The 24,994-nt window shown below is 39.6% G+C and overlaps 1 protein-coding gene across 10 annotated transcripts in view; it reads right to left on the bottom strand.

Moving 5' to 3' along the window:
* The window catches only part of LOC105205822 (protein roadkill), a 150,944-nt gene that overhangs the window by 10,947 nt on the left and 115,003 nt on the right, over positions 1-24,994 (bottom strand). For all 10 annotated transcript variants that reach the window (XM_039448220.1, XM_039448221.1, XM_039448214.1 and 7 more), the window contains one exon: positions 14,066-14,210. In XM_039448220.1, the coding sequence (XP_039304154.1) occupies positions 14,066-14,143 (78 nt within the window). In that variant the 5' untranslated portion in view covers positions 14,144-14,210. The remainder of the gene's footprint in view (positions 1-14,065; positions 14,211-24,994) is intronic.

The raw sequence follows: 24,994 nt of genomic DNA, 5'->3' as shown, positions 1-24,994 counted from the left end.
AGAGAGTGTGTGTGTGTGTGTGTGTGTGTGTGTGTGTGTGTGCGTGTGTGTGCGTGCGCGTGCGTGCGTGTGTGTGACGGCGTCGATCACAAGCGCGGACAGTTCGTTTATATGTTAATGTCGAGCCCGTGAAAAGCTCTCGGCAGTACAAAGTTCTCTCTCGGCTACACACCGAAATCGGCCTTGAAGGCGAAGTACTACAAGTACCAGCATACGGTAGCGCAAAGGGGGACAGAGCGGAGTCGGGGAGAGGCGGCCGCGCGGAGATCCAGGGTCGAATCGAATGATCCTCGGCCTGCTTGCGCAATTCCCTTAAAGAATACACAAACGACTTTAACGGTAGAGGCGTGACTTTTGTTATTTCGAAGGACGAGATATTTTTCTTTCCGCCTGCCTTTGTCGGTAACGGTTTCAACACATAAGGAACCATCGTTTCCTCTCTTTCTCTCGCCGCGGGAGTTCGCATTAATATGCATCAACATCGCGGCTAATCGGATCGGGAATTTTCGTCTTCGGCAAACGTGACGAAACGTTCAATACAAGAAACGTCGCACATGAAGTCCAAGATCCCGTGGACTTCGTTTAGCTTGGCTTAACTGCACAGTCGAATATAAAATTAACGGGTATTTAAAGAGAGAGAGAGAGAGAGGGAGAGAGAATTTAAAATGGGTGATCGCGAATGAGAGACAGGAAGAGAAGACGCGAGAAGGTCGAGCCCCCAGAAGTCAATGATCTCTGACGTCAGCGTCATGCGTTACGACCTTGGCGAACGAGCGGTTTTGCCCGCGGCCAAATCTATTCGTCTAGTATTCACCAACATGGCGGCGAACATTACGTAGGGCTCTTATCATCTGTCGTGACGATTATGCGTGTCCTTGATTGTGCGAGAAAAACAGTGTTGACCAATGTTATATCGAGCTGGTGAGCGAGCAATATTCTATTCTCTAGGACAGGAAATCAATGTATTATCATTGAAAGATAGTAAATCGTCACTGATGATCGAGTTATAAGTGTAGCACTGTAAATTAGAATATGACTTCATTGAAAGAATTATTAATATCTCAGCGAGATATGATAAAATGGAAGTCCAAGATGTGAATATTTTAATGAAGATCAGTGCAATACTTGTTGTTTCTTAGTGAAATTCTATTACTGTTTTCATTAGTGATATTTTCACTGATTTCACAGTTCAAGAGAGCTCCGGTGCCCGAGGATAGGATCCTTTCCAACTGATGAAAGTACAGAAAGGAAAGTGTAAACGGGGAAAAGAAAAAAAAAGTCTTTCATATAAAATCGTAATAAGGAGAAAGGGACCGATTAGAATTAAACGTGTGTAAATGTCCGATATGATCGTTGAGATGATAAAAAATTCCGAGAATTTAACCGGAGAGGATCTGAAGAGAGTGAAGTGGAGACTCTCGTCATCGAAATTAAGGCACGACAGACGAAACTTACTTCTCCAAATCTCATAGAGTGAAAATGGGACTTGTGCAACTAATAAGAGTTTTTACTCTTCTATTCACTCCTATAGGACTGAACTGGACTCCTAAAGAACTCCAATTCAGTCCTCTAATGCCTATTTCCACCAACACAGATTAACTTTGATCAATTTAACTTGCTCTTTACCTGTCTTTAGTTCTAAAAATTGAAAAAAGATAAGGAGTGAGTTAAACTGAGATCAAAGTTAATTTACATTGGCGGAAAGAGTGAGTTTTGACTTTGATTAGAATAATGAATCACTCAACAAACAATTGCACAAGTTCAGTTTTCACTCTTTTAGAGTAACGTTTCACTCTATGATTGAGTGCATACATGGAGATTACGTGAATATCAAAATGATGACCTAGGTATCTCGCAAAAAGGCAAGGAAAAAAGATTTTTATACGTTTATGTTAAGGCAAGTTCAGTCATCGCAGCGACTACAAAGCCGGCTCCAAGTGGAATCTAACGAGTTCTACCGGCTCGGTAGAACTCGGTAGATAGAGTACAATATTGTCGGCTAGAAATTCATAATTGAATTTCAACCTTCTTCCCTCTATAATACGTCGAGCACGTAATCATAGGACATTACGTATAGACGGCCGGTTTTCTTATTATCAAAATTACTACTCTCTAAATCTCGTAAAGTAAACGACAGTTTCAGAAGGTAAGAAAGGAGTTTGTGCTATTATTTGAGTTTGTCGCTCTAATAAAAGTTAAAAATCGCTCCTACAGGAATCCTATTCAGTTCTATAGAAACGAATTTTAACTTACAAAGTAGTAAATCATTCGAGTAATTGCGCAAACTCAATTTCCACTTGACGAGATGTAAGCGGTCCCAAGATGCTCAATATTATTGCACAATATTATTGATCATCTGGAAGCTATATTGAGTTTGTTTTGAACTGTCTACAGAATATTGTACAATATTATTGATAGTCTAGGGAGCGCTTTAAAGAGTAATATTGACTATTTCGTTACAAATGGACGAGTTAAACGTATTTCTTGCTTATTGAGACGTCATTCTTCCATGATAAACCGACAGATACCAGAACAGTACATGTGGTCTCGAGTTGAGAGATCAAATCTAGACTGTGACAACGAAATATTCTAGAAAATATTCTCGACAAATATACAAATGTTACTATATGCCAGAATTTCAGTTTTCTCAACGAAAAGAGACGAATGAGAGAACTGTTCTCGAAACTTGGGCCGTAATCTAAGTTCTTGTCCGTAGGAAAGGGTTGATACAAAGGAAAGCGTGAGAAATGTCCACGGCGCTATACCTACGCTCTCGAAAGCGCCTAAGTGAAAGTTCGTTTCTCTTTTCGACAGGTGCTTTACAATCATAAAAGTTCCACCTTTATATTCGAAGTTTCCTTTAACTTCTCTAAATTAATCGAAACTAACTTGTACTCACGCGTACAAGACGTTACATATCGATTATCAGAAAGAGCGAATTAAAATTTGAGAATTGCATTTGTGGAAAACTGTATAAAGTAATATGCATAAGAACGAGCGAAAGGAGCTATTATTAGAAGCTGAAGGGATTGATAAAGAATCGCACTGTTCAATATTAAATTATGGTTTATGAAATTATGTTGGAGCGCTTAGTTCTGGCTTTTTTCGTGATTCTATTAGACACGACATGGTAGAAAGAGATTCCCTCTGCCGTCGGAGGAAAATTTAATCGCCGTTCTTGAATCGAGATGCGCGTCGCGTCGCTCACGACGTCAAGGACTTCTATTCCCCGTAGTTAGGCGAGTTTCCCCGATCACGGTCATATCGAGCTGTTTTATTCACGATCGCCGGACAGGCCGGGTTCGATGATCTTCACCGCGGCGTGACCTTCGCGCATCGGAAGCTTAAGGTCGACATTCGCATCGCCGAGAAGCAGGAAGGAGGCGGCTATCTCTGCCGCGAGAGTTCAACGTACGCTCGTACTGTAATCTCCTCCGTGGCCGGTTACTTACGGCTTACGACGACGACGACTCGCTCGCCGCGGCAGGTAACGAAACGGCATGAGAGCCAGCCGTGCGATGCCTCGTTACAGCCAGCGTCAAGGACTAGAGAGACGGCACATTCGAGATGATTCGAGCTTTTAAGCGAATCGAACGAAGCGAAGATACGCTCGCGTGACAATTTTTTTCACTGGTCGACCGCTAAAAATTCCTTGCGTGGATTGCGGAAGAGAGAGAAAGAGAGAGAGAACCGGGGACATTTCCTCTCTACATATCTGCGTGATTGACGTTTCGGTGGAGAAGTTGTCTCATAAAATCTTGTTTGTACAGAACTTCCAGACTTCTAAAGAAAAATAAAAATACACCACTTTTAGATTTAATCTGAAATAATTATGAAAAGTTTCAAGATATCTTGAGAATGTGGGCGAACGGGACGAGGAATTACTTCTTAATCCTAATCTTCTCTTACACAGAAAAGAAAAACATTGGTATCAAAATAAAATTAATATATTCTACTTATCAAGCAAATTACATTCTTGTTTATACATGAAACGACGATAATCTTGTTATATATAATTTAATTTTTAACTTTTTGTGGATTAAAGATTAAATTATTATATATATATTACCAATCCTATTTCAACGAAACTTGATACGCGGGAAATTTTTGGATTCCTTGATTTCAAATTCGAAAATTGTAAAAATTCAAGATGGCGAATCCAACATGGCGGACAAATATTCTTAAGTTTCTTAGAAATTGATGAAACTCGGCACTTGGAAATTTTTGGACACAGAAATTTAAGGTTAGAAATAACAAATTCAAAATGGCGGACAGAAAACGAAACCTATCAGTTGTTTTCATTACTACAATAGATTATATGAACACAATCAAAAGAGATGTAGTGCCATGGAAATCACACAACTTTATTTTATATTTTATTTAAATTTTAAATTTCGTAATTGTTAACATATTTGTAATCAGCTACCAAAAAATATGTAAAAATATGTAAGAAATTTGTAAAAGTAAGTCGTAAAAAAACTGAATAGAAAAAGGTGATATGTCAATCTGTCGTTATACCGCAAAAGTTAAGATATTTTACTCCTAAATTTCAGAAACTTTATATATTTTTATTTCGATGTTATAACGGTCACTTGAAGAGCACCATGTGATTGCTTTTTGATAATAATAGTAGGTAAAAGACTTCAATTCTTGGTTTGAACATATTGTTACTTTTTATTCAATACTTTTCCTCTCAACTCATGAATATTATTATTGAATAACGAGAATATATTTTTCTTAATACAACTGTATAACATTTCCTCACATAAGCAAATTATATTCATTGAACAGTGCATCAACTCGTTTCAATATTTAACATTTCAAAGATAAAGATATTCTCAGAACAAGAGAGAATGTTTCTTCTTCTATGTAACATTTATTAACAAATCTATTATTTTAAGATTATTTAGAACATGGAAAATATTAATACGCGCAGAAAAGAAGTCTGTAGCATAAGATCTTGGTGATTCGCTCAATCGGTAACAACGTTAAAAACACTTCGAAAAAAACTCATTATTACGATAAATTCTCGGCTCGTTTACGGCAGAATTAATTGCGCTACGCTGCTCGCACGGCGGAGAGACTTCGGGCGACCATTTTCTCGGGTTAATTTCGTTTCACCGACGTAATCTTGCGCATTGGTAACGCGCCAAGAGCCTCTTCGTCGACAAGCACGAATAACACCGTCCGACGCGCACGCCCGCGCGTATCATCTTTTTTTTCCCTACGACTAGCCGATAGACGTGACGATGAAACCAATAATATAACTGTGACTCATATAAGAAGTTATCGATGCGACAGGAAAAGGAAGAGAGCGTCGAGTCCGCTATCTACTGGCTTGTAATGCCTGAGGCATGCCTCAGTAAAATCGTCGCGTGTGCATACGTATGAGAAAGAGTAGATTAATTTCTTTTTTATGTACGACAGTCAATTATATCTTCGAAGCCGCTAATTAAATTAATTGCAGTAAACAATCTGTACTTCTTTCAAAGTAATGAGGTGTGTGTGCGTGCGTGTGCGTGCGTGTGCGTGTGCGTGTGTGTGTGTGTGTTATCGTCTCTTTAAATATTTATCTACTTAAATTGAATCTGCGATCCACAGTTCCTTGGTAACGTTCTAGAGGTACGAAATAATGCATCTCCTCGGTTCGGAGATTATCGAATTCTCCACGGTGAGGAGAGAGAAACGGCAGAGAAGGGGCTTGGGAGCCCCGGATCCCCTGATAAATTAATGACGAATTCCAGGTGTTTCGGGACCATCGCGGAATTAAATTTGTACGCGGGGGCGTTCGCGATTCCGCTCGAACGAGCGCGCGGAGCGCAAGAAAGTATCCCGGAGCCTCGAGCGGAAGCGCGCGGCGCGTACGAGCTAGCGAGAGAGGAGAGGTCGAAGGGTTCATCGTCTCTCTCTCTCTTCCCGGGTGTTCCGCGTGGCGAGTCGGCGCGGATCGCCGCCATCAGGTGGAGCGACGAGGAGGAACGCGACGCGCAGCGGCGGCGGCGGCGATGGCGGCGGAGGAAGCGACCCGGTCGACGCCCCTAGGAGTCGTTCAACCCGCTCGCAGCGGCGGCGGCGGCGGCGACGGCAGCGGCGGTGCGGCGGTGGCGGGCGGCGGCAGCGGCGATCGGCCTTGAATCACCCGTGCCCGTTTACGGGAGCGCCGTGGAACGCGCGCGCGGGGTTCAAGCACCACAAGGCGGCACCGACAACGCCGAGAGAGTCCGCGGGCTTCCGGTGGACGAGTCCTCCTCCTCGCGTGGACACGGTACACGACCGCGTCGGCCGAGGTAAACGATCGCCGCCGCCGCCGCCGCCGCCGCCGCCGCCGCCGCCGCGCCGTTCCTCGCGCGGATCATCGCGCGACGCGCGAATCGCCGAGGCCGGAGATGAACGACCGCGGGGGACGTTTCTTACGAAAATACTTCCTGCGATGTGAGCGTTTCCCAGACGCTGCGGCTCTCTTCGCGTGGCACTCTCGCCGCGCGATCGTTCACGGAAGTGCTGCACGCTCGAACGGCGACAGATTCCGAATTGAGCAGGTTGTACGAGTGCTTTCATATGTGCGATGCGATTTCTAATGCGTTGCATTTTTACCCGAGACCTACGCACAATAATTCGATTAGAGATAATCCAGAAAAGGAAGAATGTCTGTTCGAAACACACAATTTGATTATGTGTCTCTAATTAAATTATGTTTGGACAGACATTCTTCTCCTAAAGGAAATCATAAATCTTGGGGATTCAGAACGCTTTGCGAAGCACATACGCGAGACGCGAATAGACGATAGAATCTTATATATACATTCTCGTTTAATGTCAACTTGGAATTTCAATATTATTGTTGCAAAATTGATCAAGTCGACGAAATCATATTATAGGGAAATTAAGCATGAAAAATCTACTGAAAGAAAACTGTCTGGTATCTGTGACTATAATTGCAAGATAATTATAATTGGAAGTCTCATTTTCGGAGTTATTACTGTTATAATAACTTTACATTTATAGTTTAAATATACAGAAAAAAAAGAATATGATAATTATCAAATATTGAGTGAAATAATGCCAATTACCTATTTGATTTAATACAGTAAAAATTAAATGTTTCTGTTCTAAATATTTTGTAAACATTAATAAACTTGATTATACTTCTAAATATTTATAACATAATCAAAAATAATATTTTGATTATATTAAGCCAAATATTTAATTGACATTATTTCACTCGACATTTGGTGAAATAAATTCAATTAAATGTTTGCTTAATATAACAATACAATGATCAAACATTTAATAATTATATTAACTAGTTATTTAGTAACCAAAAAGTTATACAGTAACTGAATATTTAATTGAAACTATTTCACTAAAGCTCAGTAACTATCATCTAGAGCGCGATTATTATTAACAAATTATAGTGTAAATTTTTCAGTGTATTATGAGAAACTTTTATTACAAATTTTAAATATTAATACAGCAAAAAATACGTAGTAATGACAGTCATAGATTAAAACAAATATACAGTTGGCACCGAAAATGACTACACTGAGAAAAAAAAGTCGTTAACTTGACTAAATTTTTCAACTCGATTAAATTTTTTCAATTCACGTGTTTATGTAGCTGACTTAAATACATAAAATACCTGAACACGAGCTTAAGCATTTATATATTTCATTTAATAATAAATACATAAATATTTGAACTAAAGAAATTTAATCGAGTTGAAAAATTTAGTTGAGTTAACAAGTTTTTCTTCTCAGCGTATAAATTGCATAAATTATGATACTGCAACAATTTTTCCCTTCAGTATAGTAAACATTTCAATAATTCCGACTGATCGCGCGCGCAGCGTGGAATAAGCTTCACATTTCGCATATCACGGAGAATTTCTAAATCTGAAAGCAGCGCGAATTATAGCGCTCTAGAAAGAAAAAGAAAAAAATCTGCACAGCTCTATACGTAAAACCTTGGATCTCGAGCCTTGGGGCCACAAGGTACGTAGTCCCTCGGAAACGACCTCGGACAACAACGAAACTAAATTCATGCCGCGTCCTCGCGTGAAACAAAAGGCCGAAGTGTCTCTCTCATATTCGAAGGATACAGGATACATAAAAAATATCAGGGATTCAGGGGTGATGATATAATCGCGCTTCGTAACCGCTTTTGTGCCAACCTTGAACCCGGAATCGTTCCTTCCGGTAGGCTCGCGGTCTCTGGTCGCCGTTGAACCGACGCGCGGCGCGCGCGATCTTTCAGGCGAGACACCCTGGCGCGCGATATCGCGAACTTTTGACGCGAGTTCTCCGCGGATCGCGAGCCGACGCGACGCAACGCGACGCGTAGATCGCGCGGATCGATGTTACGCGAGCGACGGAGCGAGGTCCGCGCGGCGGCGCTGACGCGGCGAAATCGGTGTCGCGCATTACGAAAGTTAACTGGAGCACGAATTGACTTTCGATTTATAGGCGAACGCCGGCTACCACGTCGCGCCGTATGTATGCTCCATCGATTCGCGCGGACCCCGCGTGTGTGTCGTAAAATTTCGCGGCGGCCGGCCGCGCTCTTGCGCAACTCCCTCGCGGGAAAGCGAGCGTAATAACGTTCGCATTTCTGCCACGCGCTGTCGAAATTAGAACGGTGGAGTTAAATATATATGCGCGGCGGGTGAAACTATCGAGGTTCCGTCGCTCGCAGCCTCCGCGAGCGGCTTTTTTATTTACGAGCGCCGCCTCTGACGGTCGGTATGGACCTCGCTCCTCCGAGAAAGAGAGAGGACAGCATTATTTATTACGCGCCCTGAGACAAGTTCTCGCAAGCGCGGAGTCAAGAATACAAAAATACGGAGCAGGTACAAAAGGTGACGGTAACAATAATATGAACTATAAGGAAAATGTAACTTGTACGTAATTAGAAATTTTAGAAAAAAGGAGTGCTTGAGAATTTTATGGAAAAAGATTAAGAGATGAGATAAATGTCTGTGCGATTGATTACATACAAATGTAAGTAAGAGCGAAATATCAGAAAATGTGTAAAATATCAATGAAGAGGAGAAATCCTGCTTGACTGGAAACGATGCTGAACACTCCAGGAATAAGCGAGCATAACACTCACAGAAAAGGACTTCTGGATTCAATGCTACTATTCTTCTATCATATTTATTTTATCATAAAAGAAGATTGATATGGAAACAATCATAATTATTATTGTGAAAAGAATCTTCTTAAATGAAAAAATTCCCAAACCTAAAATAAAATAATCTTGATGCTGTTCCATTTTGTCAGACGGTTTTAGATTAAACAGTGGAAATTTGTAGCGAATCTCGTAATATTCTTGATTTACTATACATAAGGTTGATCAGAAGAAAATTTGAAGAATATTTTTCTAATGAAATATCGCGAAGGCCTACAAGGGAGCTTGCTTTAATAGATACCAAAAGACGTAAGAACAATAAGGAGCCGCCTTACGCGTAAGATAAAGGATACTAAACTTTCCCCGTTAATTATAATGCATTGCATGCGAATCTTTCTTAAGAGAGAAAGAGGGAGAGAGAGAGAGCGCGCGTTTGTCTATACCGGTCCTCTATCGGCGGCGTCCTGTACTGCGCAGCAGTTGCAATACCATAATTATTAATCAATGTGCGTTCTATCATCGAGTAAATTTTTACTTCATATATAAGAATATATAAATTAAAATTGATATATATTACTCTTGCCTCAAGTCAGTCTTATTTAATTCAATGGAGGAGAATAGGAATTATAGACCTCATCTTAATATTGCTTCATTTTTAACTGCAATAAGGTTGCAATAAGATTAAGGGTAACTTCAACTAACTCCGATTAACCTTAATGGACGATTAAGTCGATCAGCAGTGTTGCCGATATGGAAAGGGAAACACTTTACTATCAGGTCAAGACGCAAAATTCTCTTCTTTTCTTTTTATAATATATTTGATTGACGATTAATTTCTTCATTATAATGAATACGAGCTGTTGATAACTCTGCTGATCAAGTTAATCGGAGTTGGTTGAAGTGGTCCTAAGTATGTCAAGAATATTTTCAGTTTTATTAGAAATCCTTTCTGAGAGAGCAGAGGTTGTTTAAATTTGACCTGGATACGCGAATTCCGTATATTAGACGCAAGTCTACAACCGAGCTGCAGTGGATCAAAAAGATCGTCTACATAGTTCAGTGCAACACTGAAGAAACGAGAGAGTCAACTGGAGCCCTAGTGGCTCCACTTGATACTTTGAAAGCAATCTCGCAAAAGAGAAGACGGAGCTGCTGCGTATGGATAATGCTGAAACGAAGGCTATCCATGAAATAGAACCTTTTAGTATTGACTTTTAGACAACAAATTCCAAGAGAGATAATAACGCGATAAGTCGTTATTTATTTTACGCTCTGGGGGTCTAATTCCTCTTAAGCGCTGAGTCAGTAGAGATAAGAACATGTAATATAAACGAAATGTAAATATTTAAAATTGTAATTTGTTGATGTGAAACTGATCAAAACTGTATAGAGTGGCATTGGAAACAACCAAGTGTAAGAACATATAGAAATTATAGGAAATAATGTAACGAATGTAAAAGTGTGTGTGTGTGTGTGTGTGTGTTAATATATGCGTATGGTAATTTATTCCATAATTTAACGGCCTAGCATCTAAAGGGTTTTAAAAATTCAATGCAGCACAAAGGCACAGAGGTACAAGCATGTCACTACGAGTCCTGCGTGACCATACGAAATCCTGCCGCATCGAGATTCAAACCCATCACCAAAAACCGGAGGTTTCTGTGTGCAGAAGGGAGAAAGTAAGACGACCGATAAAAGAAAATCCCTTCTAAATTTAATTTTAAGTCAGTACAGCCTTCGTAGAAAGGTGAGACACGCTCACGTGTCCCCCATCTGGGTAGGAAAATAAATCTAACGCACGCATTTGAAGATCTTCGTAAACGCAAGTTATGCTGGCTAGAGTTAGGCTGATTCGTCGGTGAGAAACGGAGTCACATAACCAACGAGGAGAAAAATCAGAGAAACGATCAGACGACAACGGAAACTTACAAGTAGTAGATGTTTACAGATCTTCAGAGAGAGAAAGAGAGAGAGAGAAAGGCATCTCAAGGGTCGCGTACCTCCGGAGGAAGACACGTATGGAGAAGAGCAAGTCGAGTTCCAATCGTGTGAAGAGAACTTTTATCAATATCAGTACTATCAGTAGTAATGAACCCAAGTATTTCCCTTTTTACACTTATCATACTTAATCGGTGCTATCTGTGCATGCCGTGTACAAGCACCGTGCTATTATTACACCGACGTTATTTCGTTTTCCTAACTCCACCATCCCTACCGCGGTCGACGGACAATTGTCCATTGTTGCGGATCTCCCCGCGAGGAAGGAAGGAGGCGGTGAAGAGAGGGGAAGGGGGAGAAAGGGGCAGGAGGAGACTCGCCCAGGCTGATAATGAATCTCTATCCATTTATTCGCGGTACCCAGGGCGTCGAACGTGGGGACATGAATCGCCTCGTCGCGATCCGTCCGAATCGCACGGCGCGCGACGCGGCCGACCGCGCAAAGCGGAAATAACTGCGGAAGACGAGGCGGGAAAAAGAGTGAGAGAGAGAGAGAGAGTGATAGAGGGGGGAGGGAAAGAGGGAAAACGAGCGGCCGCGCGAATTTCCAGCGAGAATCGCGGAACGTTTCCGCGACCGCGTCCGCGAAGGGAGAGACTGACACGGCAGCAGCAGGACGGGGAGGAGAGCGACGAGGAGAGATATCTAGTTGCAGGTCGTTCACATCGCGCGAGGGGGACGAGCGCAGTAAAAATAGAATGAGAGCGCCAGGAGCGCGTGTTCTCACGCGCGCGCTACGCGCCGGCGATCCGCCTGGCGCGGATTCTCCGCGTCTCTCTAACGCGATGAGGTCTTCCTCCTTTTCTTCTCTCCCTCTCGCCCCTCTCGTCCTCGCTACCCTCCTTCCCCCCCGCCCCCGCGCGCCACGGTGCCGCCGCGGGATTCGCTCGGCGATTGAACTCGGGGACCGATCGCGGAACGCCACCGAAAAACTCATCCCCGATCCCATTGTTCTAAATCCGCGTCTGCGAAGAGCCCAGCGTTGACGCATCGGAGAGCTTTCGCGAGTTTTATGATGGAGGAAAGTCACCAGGACTAGCGGCGTATCACTTTGTTTTTAGGTAATATTTCTTAAACAAGAGGTAAAAATAAAACTTTGAAAACACGATTACAAATTAGAAGGTGTCTTCAGGTGGTACAGCAGTTTTTATAATACTGTTTCGTAGTTTGTAATAATTAAGGTCTTTCGCAACATGATCCTCAAAAAAAATTTCTAAGAGATTGAGCCTCCAAACTGGTATACTAATGGCAGAATTCAAACATGACCTCGTAGGAAATAAGTTAAGTATAAAATAAATTAATAAATTAAATGATAATATTTTTATACATTAAACGGCAGTACATGAAATTAAAAGGCTAGAACTGAACTTTCTCATTTCATGTTTTTCTTTCTTTTTTTTTTTGGTAGTATTACATGAATCTGTCATGACCGACATTGTGTTTTCTACCTCAGAGTATTAAAGAAATTGTAAAAAAATTCATGAAACATCTTTCAACGTTGTAGTTAAAGCTTTTATTGTTTATCCTCACGGAGAAGTGTACATCTGTTTATGCTTCATAGATTTTATGTTTCAAACCGTACTGCAAAATATAAAAGAAAAAAATATAAACAGAACAATTTTAGGAAGCTACAAACGTGTTCTAATATTATTAATATATTTACCCTTGTTTAAACTTTTTGGGAATAAGAGTGTTTCGCTTTAGGAGCCTGTGCTAGTATTGGCGACTTTCTTCTATTAAAGAGGTTATTCAGCTTAAAAAGGTATAATAGATGAGAGTCACGTGACTTTCCATTCATATGTTTTAATATAAAAACTTTTGGCATTGTATCTTCAAAATAATAAATAACGAATAAAATAAAAACGACAATTTGTTATATAAAAATGTTTTTTATAATACTGATAAATATTGATGTAAGAAAAAATTGGAAAAGTTTATAATAATGATTTTAATGTGGGAGCAAGCAACGTTGCTACATTGTCACTAGGGTGACGTCATATTTAAAGAGAATCGTACAATTCATGAACATTTTAAACCGGTGAAACTTTATTTAATTAATTTCAAAATGTGCTTTAAACTCCATTCTTTTTTTTTACGAATACGGTTTTTCATAATTCTCATATTTTGTTCGCGATTAAATTAACTTAAAACAATATTTTAGAAAGTTGTTTAGAGAAAATTGAAAAAAAAAAAATTTTTAACGCTTATTTATAAACTAGTTCTCAGAAATTCAAACAATTTCTTGTGTTACGTGAAAAGACTGGAAAACATCTTTAATTGTAGTATAATTTTATAGAAGAGCATAAGTATCTTTCAACACGGGAGGTAAAAAAATGCTAATTTGAAATTACCCATTCAAGAGATTGTGTTTACAGACGGCAATAAATCATTTGTCACTAGGACAAATCTGAACCATGTAATACATACGGTAGAAGTACGCGGAACTGTATCCTGACTGAGAATACATGGTTTTAGAAACAGCTAGCTTCCAGAAGAGAGGACACGATTCAAAATTCATACTCTTACTCAGAAGTAATTTGCGAGGGACAGTAATTTCGCGGACGTTTACATCAAACGGATTCTTTTCTCGGAGACGCCAGGTGGTCTTAAAAAATATTCTTTTAGCATGCAAAGTATTAACTTTCCTATCGCAATGTTGTTCTGTACCTAAAAAAATCGTGCGTACGCCATTTCAAGTGGAGGGGCATTTCTGTTTCGCGCAAAGTCGCTTTAGATTGAAATAAAATGATAGAAGCGTCGACAGCGATGTATGAAATAAGCAAATAGGAAATAATATAAATCTAGCGATCAAATCCGCTATGTCTCTCGTCTCTGGCAATTTCCGCCGCTCACGGTGACTGGGTGAATTTCGGCGCAGGTGAATCGATCGCTAAACCGGTGCACCAGCGGAGGACAATGAACCACCAACGACGAAACGTACCTGCGTGTAACACCAGTTCTCGGCCACGGGGGTGTTCACTTCCGGCGGTGGTGGGCTCGGGACGCGGCTCACCGCCATACTACTGCTGCTGTGCAGGTTCGAGCTAACCCGCGACGTCTGAGGCGCACAGTCGCTCACCGCAAGTCTGCAACAAGAAAAGAAAAACGTTGAAAATTCCAGTTAATTCGGGTGGATACGAGACGGCGGCGGCGGAGTCTCGCGGAGAGGCATCACCGCCCGTGTACGCACGCGAGTCGCCCGACAGAATGTCGTTAATTGTGCGCGCGTGTTCGCGTTACGTCACGGGGTCGTCGACCCTCTCCATATTTCTGGACGTACGCCGGGACGTACTGTGGAGCTTATTGGATCAAGCGCCCGGTAATGCACGGGCCGGGCGGCGGGGATCTGCGTTCGACACTCGACGAAACGGCTGTTGCAAACGTGGCTGTAACTGACCACTAAATTTGATTTCGGTTATCGGATGGAAAATTAATTCCCGCCTGTACAGCACCGCGCAGCAAAAACATTGCCAAATATTGCTGCAATGTTTCAGCAATATTGCAGTAATAATATAATTTTGAGACATGTTGTATTAAATTAATTCCCGCCCATACGGCACAGCATAGCGAAAACATTGTCAAATATTGCTGCAATGTTTCAGCAATATTGCAGTAATGTTACAATTTTGCGACACCATGTATGTTGTATTAAATTAATTCCCGCCCGTACAGCACAGCATAGTAAAAACGTTGCCAAATATTGCTGCAATGTTTCAGTAACATTGCAGCAACATGTATAAGACATAAGTTGTATTAACGTTGCTACTATATTAATATGAAACATTGTAGCAATATTTGGCAATGGTTTTGCTACGCTGTGCTATATGGACAAAATATGGTTGTGCTGTCTTCGATTGTTTATTTCGGTAACGTTTCCAAGAAACGAACAATTTTTATATTATAGCGTTGAACGCGGCAAAGTTAGATACAAGATGGGCTAAGTTAGTAACAAGAAAATGTAATTGTGAGAACGGAAGTCCTTGGAAGCCGACTGGGAATCAATAAAGACCATACGTGCACGGAGAGAATTTTTTCTTAAAACTTATCCTTAAAATCGCTGCAATCATAAGATAACATGGACATCGAAGATACTATAATTTTAGTAAAATTTGGTGGAACTTTTTTCCATGTTGTCCTACGATTATCATGATTTCAAAGGTAAATTCTAAGGCAATATTTTCTCTGTGTACACATTTCTACGTTTGCCAGTCGTTACATACTCTTCCCCCATGTCATTTCGTTTGCTGTAGTTGTTATATATGTAACAAAGACACTACTTTGTCTCACGATGACGAATCCCCTTCGAGCGCGGTCGCGACTTGTCGTTCATTGAATTACGAATCTCTTAGAACTCTGGAGAAAATGTCATCGATCACGAAAGTTAAAGGAAGGGTTGGCAGGAAAAGTTGAGTGGAAAAAACCGGAATGGAAAATTCCGGATTTTATCCCATAAACTGGCAAAAATTATAGAAATAACTATTGAATGCTGAAATATATTTGTATTTGCTTTATACAAAAAGAACATTTCTGCTGTAATTAATGAATTGCTAATCATTAAACACGAGTAATATGAAAAATACATTAGAAACCACAAAAACACTATGTCAACTTGTATCCTATTCTTGATAACAATAAGCAGAAACGTATTGCTTGTGAAATATTAGTAAGTGCAAAAGTTCTGCGACTAAAACAACATATTCAAAAGTGTTAAGAGGTTATAAGACAAAGGCAATAATTTAACAGTGCTGGTTGGTAAATCTGTTTTAGTTGCGAAAGTTTGCTTAACATTTTTTTTATTAATTCATCCTTTTTCTGCGGCGACCTCGGCGAGCTCACCACGTGGACATTTGTGGTTTACATATTTAATTAATAATAAGGCAATATTCACATGTAACTAGATTTAGATTATGTTTATCATTTCTTGTGCATAAAATTGATAATATATTTTGATTTATGTCACTGACACGATTACGTCAGTTTAAACATAAAACTAAAAATATTGTGCTGTGTTTCATAGATGTGTGTTACTGATGAAAGATAAATTTGTAATATTGTGCGTCTTGCTCATTAAATGTTAAGTGATTTATCGTATTGACACAAGATCACAAAATTTTACATAACTTCATTTGTATCACTTAAATAAATCCTGTTAAATTTTTATCAAATAAATTAAGAGAAATCAGAAGTGAAAAAAGAATCAAGTGGAAGAGTCACAAGAGTCTAAACAAGGATAAAGATTTTTATTTATTTTACTATTCTTAGAAAAGTCCAGGTATTTTGCTGATACTTTATCCGGAAAATACCAGTTTTTTATTGCCACTGAACTTTATTTAAAAAATGTAGAATTTTGCCAACCCTAAGAGGGAGACGAGTACAAGAGAAACGAACGGGAGAGAGAAGGGAAGGGGGGAGAAGAGAGAGAAACGCGCTGGGCGTGGAGGAAGAACAAGGATGAAGGGAGGATACGTAGGACACGCGATGGTGCTTACGTGCGGTGCCAAGTACGGAACCGCTCGGAAGGTAAGTCAAGTACATTAGCCCCGCAGGTTCATCGGACGGCCATCGGACGATCCGACCAACCAGGAAACGGAAAGAGAATCGAGCGAACCATTGTCGAGTCTTCGCTCTCGAGATTCACGAAGAAATTCGCGCTTCCGCGACGTTGAAGGCATCTTGCACCAGGCAAACTTGCCAAAGTAATACAAGTAGTCCAAGTAATAATGAGGAGTAGCAGCAGAAAATAATTCTCCAATGAAATTAATGCAATTATAGATAGGCAAAGTATGCATAGAAAAAAATGTTAATATCGATACAACTAATATATACTATTTAACAATCATTGTTTCATATAAAAGCAAGAAATTATATTCTCGCTTACATTTACATATTATACACAGCGACATAATCTTGCTCATATGTAATTTTGTATTTTTTAAGGACTATTCTAGTCTAGAGCTCAAAAAAGTTTACCTATTTTTGGGAATTTTTATAAAGAAAATTATTGCACATATTTTTTTTATACTTTTTTTCTATTTGTACATATTTAAATGTTTATTAGTTGTTACGTTACGTAAATTTAAAAATAAACATATATGTTTCAAGTCGGCTAACATGATTTCTCAGAAACTATTATATTTCGTACAATATACGCCCAGAGAAAAATTATGTTCAAATTGATGAAATCGTTTCTTTAACTTGTTTTTTTTTTAAGTTAAAGTAAAAATAATTTACTTTAAAAAAAAATGACATTGATAGCCTTTAAAAGTAAATAAATTTTTTTAAATTATTTATTTTAAATTAACAACGTTATACAAAACGTAAATTAATGATTTAAAGATATTGTTACTATTATTTTTTGTTTGATATTTTTTTCCTTTAAACTCAAAAGTTATTATTGAATAATAAAAATATTAATATTTTTAATAAAACTGAACAAAATTTTTTCATGTAAGCAAATTATGTCTGTTGCACAATCTTATTTTAATATCTACAACATTTCAAATATAAAAAGATACTTTCAAAACAAAAATATTCTCTCTTGCTGTGTGTGGTAACATTCTTTAATCGCCGGATATAGAATGTCTAAGAACCTGTCTGGTTTAAAGTTTAATGCCTCGAGCAAAACTTTGTATCGATACTGCCTCAATTAAAATGGAAAGGATACAAATAATCTCGATTATGAGGCTGAATTAATTGTGAGTTAGAAGCAAGAAAATAAGTCGTGAAAGCGGAAGTCTTTGTAACCCGATTTAAAAAAAAAAAAAAAAAAAAAAATCTCGCGCTCCAGAGAAAGCGATGGATCCCGAGAAAACCGCCCTGCTTCTCGCTTTAATTGAAAATTTGACACGGACGGTGCAGTAAATCGAGTCGCGGTGCATCCGGTATTATCGCATTATTATATTCCTTAGTTTTTTTTTCTCGCACGGCGTCCTTTTGTGTGGTGAATTTCTCCGATTTCGCGAGAGAGAGAGAGAGAGAGAGAGAGAGAGAGAGAATTGCATCGCGACTCGACTTTTCGAGCGGATCGCGTTCTCCTGTTCGGTCGTTCGTGCGTTCGGCGCTGTAACTTTCACTTCCACGCCACACTTCCAACGCTATACTCCCACGTCGCTTTTGCGCTAGATACCGCCGGGGGCATCGCCAGATCGAGCGAGGGGAGAGTCGTTATTCGGGGCAAAAAAGACGGTAGAGAGAGAGGGAGAGAGAGAAAGACACAAATGATTTTATCGTAACTCCGTCGCTCCGTTTTGTGAGAAAGCGATCGTGGCTTGCCGCTAGAAAGTATAAGCGGAACAGCGAAATGTTTCACCAATGAGAGGACGATGTTAGAAGTGATGTTGAATGTCATACGGAATACGTAAACCCGTACGAGTCTGTTGTCTTCAATTCCATCTTCTAAGAAAGAAAAGAAACTACACGAAGAGAATTTTCTCTTAGAATTTATCCTCGTGGTGATCGTGGAGCAACGTGCACTTTGAAGTATTTTACTGTAAATTTTATGTACACTGAGGGAAAAGTTGCTAAAGAAACACTAAATTTTTCAACTTGATTAAATTTTTTCTATTTAAGTATTTATGTATTTAAACTCAAATACATAAAATACTTGAACTTTAAGTAATTTTGTAATTTAATTTAAGTATATATATATATATATATATATATATATATATATATATTATTTAACTTAAATATATAAATACTTAAATTGAAGAAATTTAATCAAGTTGAAAATTTTAGTCAAGTTAAATAACTTTTCTCAATGTAGTATAATTTAGTGAAATTTAACCAATCTGTTCTATATTATAACAAATTTGATTAAATCTTAGTAAGATTTATTCAAATTGTATTAAAATTTTACTTTAAAAAGTATAGTAAAATTCTTTGAAATTCATATTATTTCACAATTAGCATAATTTTAAGAAAAAATTCTAAAAGAAAATGTTCTCCATGTATCGCAAACGGTTAGACTGCCGTAAGAAATTTTTTAAATTAAATAAATGTCAATTAAGTCATGTCTAAGTATTGTATTAAAATTAAACAGGAAAACTTGTAACAAATCCGATAGAAATATTTATTTAAAAGATGTATCCATAAAAAATATTATTTGAAATAAATATTTTGTATAAATAAATATAAAAAAGCAAACAGTGTTCAATTATATATACATTTGCTTGAAATAAGATATTTATTTTATATAACGATATATTGTGTAAATAAATTCTTTTTATTTCCTACCCTTAAAGAGAAAATAAAAGAATTTATTTATTTACGACATACATCACAAAATGTAAAATAAATATTTTATTTCAAGTAAATGTATATATAAATGTTAAATCTACTATTGCTTTTCTTAGAATTGCTATATAGAATACTTATTCCAAGTATTCTTTTTTTTTTATAGACACTTCCTTTAAATAAATATTTCTATTATTTTCTGTTTCAACTGTTTTCCCCAGCATTGTAATTAAAGATTTTTTTTCTTCAAGTTCTTCACGATATTTCGGGCGGAAAGGAATCTTGTAGATGCTTGTTAACATCAGTGTTATTAAACTGATTATCAATTTAATATTGTGATATTACTATTTTGATTCAATTTACGAGCTGTGTTTCAAGACCGAAAAGTAACGGCGCGCAGTTAAAGGAACTGGGAAAATGTACATAAAATCACACAAGAATTATTCGAGCAGCGAGATCCTGTTATAACCGTTGTTGGCCTGTTCTCAATTTTAATCGTGTTATGCACATCACGGTCTCATTCCAATTATTGTAACAGAGATTATCTTTCTGAATAGATTATCCTCTCAACGCTACTTTTTTAACGTACGCACACGATCGCGGTCCGGCCGCACAAAGGTGGGCTCTCCTTTCTGTTTTGCTTGCGTTTGGTTTCGGGGACTCGAGTTTGGAGGACGCGGACGAGCCCTAGATCAACATCTTCAGGCGCCTGATCGGGATATTCGACTCGGCTTACGCAGGCGTGGGTCAGACCTCGAGAGTTCAGGCAGGGGAAAGTAGAACGGGGGCCCCCGGTGAACGCAAGCTCGCCGGTGAAAACGAGGAAGTTAGGTGAAAACCGTCCATAGTACGTCGAAATCACGTAATTACATCGTTTGCGAGTAGCGTCTTGCCAAATCGCCTCGCCGTCGATTCGCGCTGTCTCGAATATATTTCTATCCTCCTCCTCCCCGGCGCGGCGCGGCTGCTTAAATGCCGTCGCGCGTCGCGCGTCTCGCGTTTTTCATTTCCGCGAGAAAGCCAGCCCTCCCGTGTCGTTTTCTCGCGCTCTCCAACAGCGTTCTTAATTTAATCCCCGCCCGTACTTGCCTTTGTCTCGAAAGAGCGTTTCGAGCGCCCGCGCCGTCCGCTGTCGCGTTATCTCGTTCACCGAGACAATGAGAGAAAAGTGTTTGACATTCGCAACTGTAATTGCATGCTAAAGTAATTACCAAGCTCCATTTTTATAATTATTATTATTGCTTTGTTGTTAATAACAAATACCCTTATGTTCGTAATATAACGGACATGCTTCCATTATGACCGCCAAGTGTATCAACACATTTAAATCGAGGCAGTAGCTACGTCTGTCGAAACGGATCTTGGCGCTCAATAATAATAATAATAATAATAATAAGACAAATTTATATACATTTACAAGTTGACCCAATATGCGCACCGCATGTTCATGGGACTTTAAAACGCATTACGTTCGTCCAGTTCTACCAATTATAAACAAATGTTACTATAAATTATGAATAATTTCAAGTATTAATATAGTAAAATATCAAGATGTTTATGAAAAAAATGAAACAAACATTTTTATATAGCAATCATAAATGCAGCTCCTAATCATAATTATTTCACCACGCAATTATAATCACAGAAACTAAACACTTTTTTCTCAGTGCGGCTTTCACACACATCGAGAGAAAAACAAACAGTTTTTATTACCATAATTCAACTATAATTTATTCGTCATTTTCGCCACCAACTATATATGTATAGTTGTTTTAATCTTACAAATTAGACCTATTAGTTATTACTATATATATAAATAATAAGCGAATGTTAAAGAAATAGATACATTTATTGCAATTATGATTGCTATATAAAAATGTTTGTTTCATTTCTATCATCAACATCTTGATATTTTACTATATTAATCCTTGAAACTATTCATAATTTATAATAACATTTTTTTATAATTGGTGGAACTGGATGAACGTAATGCGTTTCACTACACGTTGATAATTATTACCAGTTTTCTTCTCAGTGTGATAATATAATAAATATAATTATTCTTTAACATTCTTGTTTACTATCTATATAGTAATAATAACTAATAGATATAATTTGCATGATCAAAATATGTATATACAGGGTGTCTAAAAAAAGGGGTCACATATTTTGATAGCAGGTAGTATTGATCAAAACAAGAAGAAAAGGTCTAATTAACATGAGTCCTAAAACTAATATCTTCAAAGATACGAGCTATTTTGTTATTTGAGCTCTTTGTCATTTTCTTATTAGTGGTGTTATCTTTAGAATGTAATGAACAAAGCAGTAGGGGAGAGTGGGGTACAATGGGGATAACAACTGGGGATTACAACCGTTTTTTCCTCAGTGTTTACGATCTTATTTATCATGCTGTAAAAAAAAACCTGTTATCTTTTACGTTTCTCTCTCTCACTCTTTTGTAAAAAATATTCCCGAACAATGTTGTTTTTCAGCTGCCAATAATTTTGTGCTTCTATCTCTTGTCGATAACGTGTAATTGGATGAGGCCCGTCACATAATCGTTGATAAGGACGACACGAAGGTTGGCGTGATGCCGCGTCGTTGCACGACTCATGAAATTGCGTTTTCGAACGAAAAACACGCTTTTCCGCATGAAAACGCGTAATAACACTCCCCCCCCTCCCTCCTTCCGAGGAAATCCGCGAGAGGATCCACGTTATCTCGCACGTCACGATAGAATTTAGATCCCGCGTCGCGTTCCCTATCGACATCTCCCACGGTGACTCGGCGCGCCGCATAATTAGGCGCGTTTATGTCCATATCTGATTCATCCGGTCGTTTCGTAAGACCGGCAGGCAGGCAGGCCGAGCGGGCAGGTAACGTCGTTAGCTGACGCGCGATACCCGCGCGCGAGCCCGGCAACGCTCGCGGAAAAAAAAGCGATAGAAAAAGGAAGTCTCAGTGTCAAGATCGGAAGGTCGCGGAGGCGACCGCGCGCAGCGCGGCGCGAGGCTAAAAATATCCGCCGCTTTACGATTATCACGATTACGCGTATACTCGCCGATGCGTCGGCGTAACTGCGATAACGATTCGAAGCGACGAGAACAGCGGCATTCGCGATCGTGAGGAACCAAGATTTCTACGAAAAATTTATAATTCTTTTACCTTTTCATTTTCAATTCGTTTTGTAAATTTTGTAAAAAAAAAGGGGGGGCGCGCGATTTGCGATCATTTCATCCAAATAACAGTAATAATGTTTCACCGAGAGAAAAAATATCTCGAAACAAAGAATTATTTACTCAGCGAGAGTCCTAATAGATTATTTACTTGCAGTCAAGTTAAAAATTTCTTAATATATTGAAATATTTATGTAAATGAAATAAAGAAATAATTTTTAACTAAATACATCCAGCAGTTCCAGAAAATATTTACTGTCAGACCATTTTGATATTTAAGATAATCAGATTTCTTAATCTAATCAGAAAATAATTTAACTGTTTCATAATACTACTAGCTCATTTGTAATATCATTATGCAAATGTAAAAAATATAAAAATACGAAGTTACATACGTAAAGTGATATGTCTACATTTACTTAAAAGTACATATTTTTACTCGAACAGAACAAACAGATGCTCGCATCGAAATATATGGTTTTAAGAAAGTGTATTGTTCTCATTCAAAAGTTTTTTCCTCTCAGTGTAATAATGCGATATCGATTAAAAAAAAAAAAAAAAAAAAAATTGTATAACGGGCTGCCAGACGTTGCGCTTTGTTGCAATAAATTTACGCGTGATGTTATTGATGAAAATAAATAAATATGTGTGTGTGTTTGTGCGCGCGCGCGCGTGTTTGTGCGTGCGCGTGTTTGTCCGCGCGCGCGCGTGTTTGTGCGTGCGCGCGTGTGTTTGTGCGTGCGCGCGTGTGTTTGCGCGTGCGTGTTTGTGCGCGCGCGCGCGCGCGTGTTTGTGCGTGCGCGTGTTTGTGCGTGCGCGTGTGTGTTTGTGCGTGCGTGCGTGTGTATGTGTGTAGTGGCGAATACTTTAATATTCCGATATCAAGGAGAGAATTCAATTTCGGTGTACCGCACACCGCCGCGCCGCTGCGCCTCCCCTGCGAAGACACGTGGCCGTGTATGTATACTAGGACCTTGACGTATTGACAACGTATAATATACAGCCTTGACGCTGTTACACAGCTCATTTGACATTCCCCACCATTACGTGCCGCATCGCTTTTCCACTGATTTTATGCGCACACCGTGTTATTTCGCTCTTTAATACCTTCTCTCTTTCTGTTACTCTATCACATCCTTGCTATCGGACCATGCAATACATTCATGATTGATGAATGTTGCTTTAAAAGGTGTCCGATAACGATTAGCGGAGGGGGAGAGAGAGAGAGAGAGAGAGAGAGAGAGAAACTAATATAATTGTCACAACAAAAATTAAAACGTGTATCCTTCGTTCCTCGAAAGACCGCAAACCGTTCCCGTTCCTTGTTTTGTTGCCCTAGTCCTGTGCCCCCCTTCACCCCTCCCCAAAAAAACCACAAAAAGCACCATCATCCCAGGACCTGAAAGAGACCTCGATGATACTTTATCCCAACAGGGACGGAGATTAGAGGAAGAAAAGGAAGGAAGAGAAGAAAAAGGAGAAGAGACCCCAAGGGGAGGACGCTCGGCGAAGACGGAGCGGAGTCGAAGAAACCGCACGCCGTTGGTCGATTTTCGCAGGAAAGTCAGTAGACGAGACGCGGCGGAGAAGAGGGGACGGAGTCAAGGTTGACGCTGCTTGCTGCCCGGCGTAAGCCGGAGCGAAGTGTGTGATAAGACAAAGGCTGACTCTCTTCAAGGGCGCCGCGAGCGAGCCAGCGCGCGTACGAGCGCCCCGCGCGACTCGCCTTCGCGTTTTGCACGCGCTGCGCCGCGACTTGTCGCTCCGCCGAGGACAGGCGATCGCTCGCTCGCTCGCGAGGAAGATGCACCGGCGACGGACGGCCGGTTGTCGGTCGGTTCAACCTCGCGGGAACCAGTCCGGCCGAGCCCCGGTCTGCCCGCACCGCCGCGCGCCGACCGTCGCGTCGTGGTGGAACAACAACCACGAGCGAGAATCACGGATGCCACGTAACGCGGGGAGAGACGGGAGACAGGACGGCGGTTGCAGTAGGCTGCATCGACCGCGGTGTGTCTCCAAGGAGGCTGATAAGGGATCTATGTATGTACCCCGTGACGTGTTCGCGTCGAGTATCGCGTATCTCGGACTGATACGGTCGACGCGGCGCAAATATGAACTCCGTACTAGTTATCGCTGCTACCCTTCGACTTGCGAAATTAAATGCTCGAGCTTAGAGAACGAACGTTCGTCCGAGTTAGATTTAAATGTAAATGTAAAGCGAAATATATTGGTGCATGTATACATTGAGAAACGTCTTTAGTATTTGTAACTGTAATTGCATGGTAAGACAATTATGATTAGGAGCTTCATTTTTGTGGTTATTACTGCTATAATGTTGGTAATAATAATCTTGTGTTTATAGTTTTAGTAACTATGAACAAGTTTTAATATAAATTATGAAAATTTTAAATATTCATATAATAAAATATATTAAGATATGGATGATAAAAAAAAATAAA

This window comes from Solenopsis invicta, chromosome 4, assembly GCF_016802725.1.
Source record: "Solenopsis invicta isolate M01_SB chromosome 4, UNIL_Sinv_3.0, whole genome shotgun sequence".
NCBI lineage: Eukaryota > Metazoa > Arthropoda > Insecta > Hymenoptera > Formicidae > Solenopsis > Solenopsis invicta.
The sequence above is the reverse complement of the archived record's forward strand: the minus strand, read 5'-3'. Positions and strand labels throughout refer to the sequence as shown.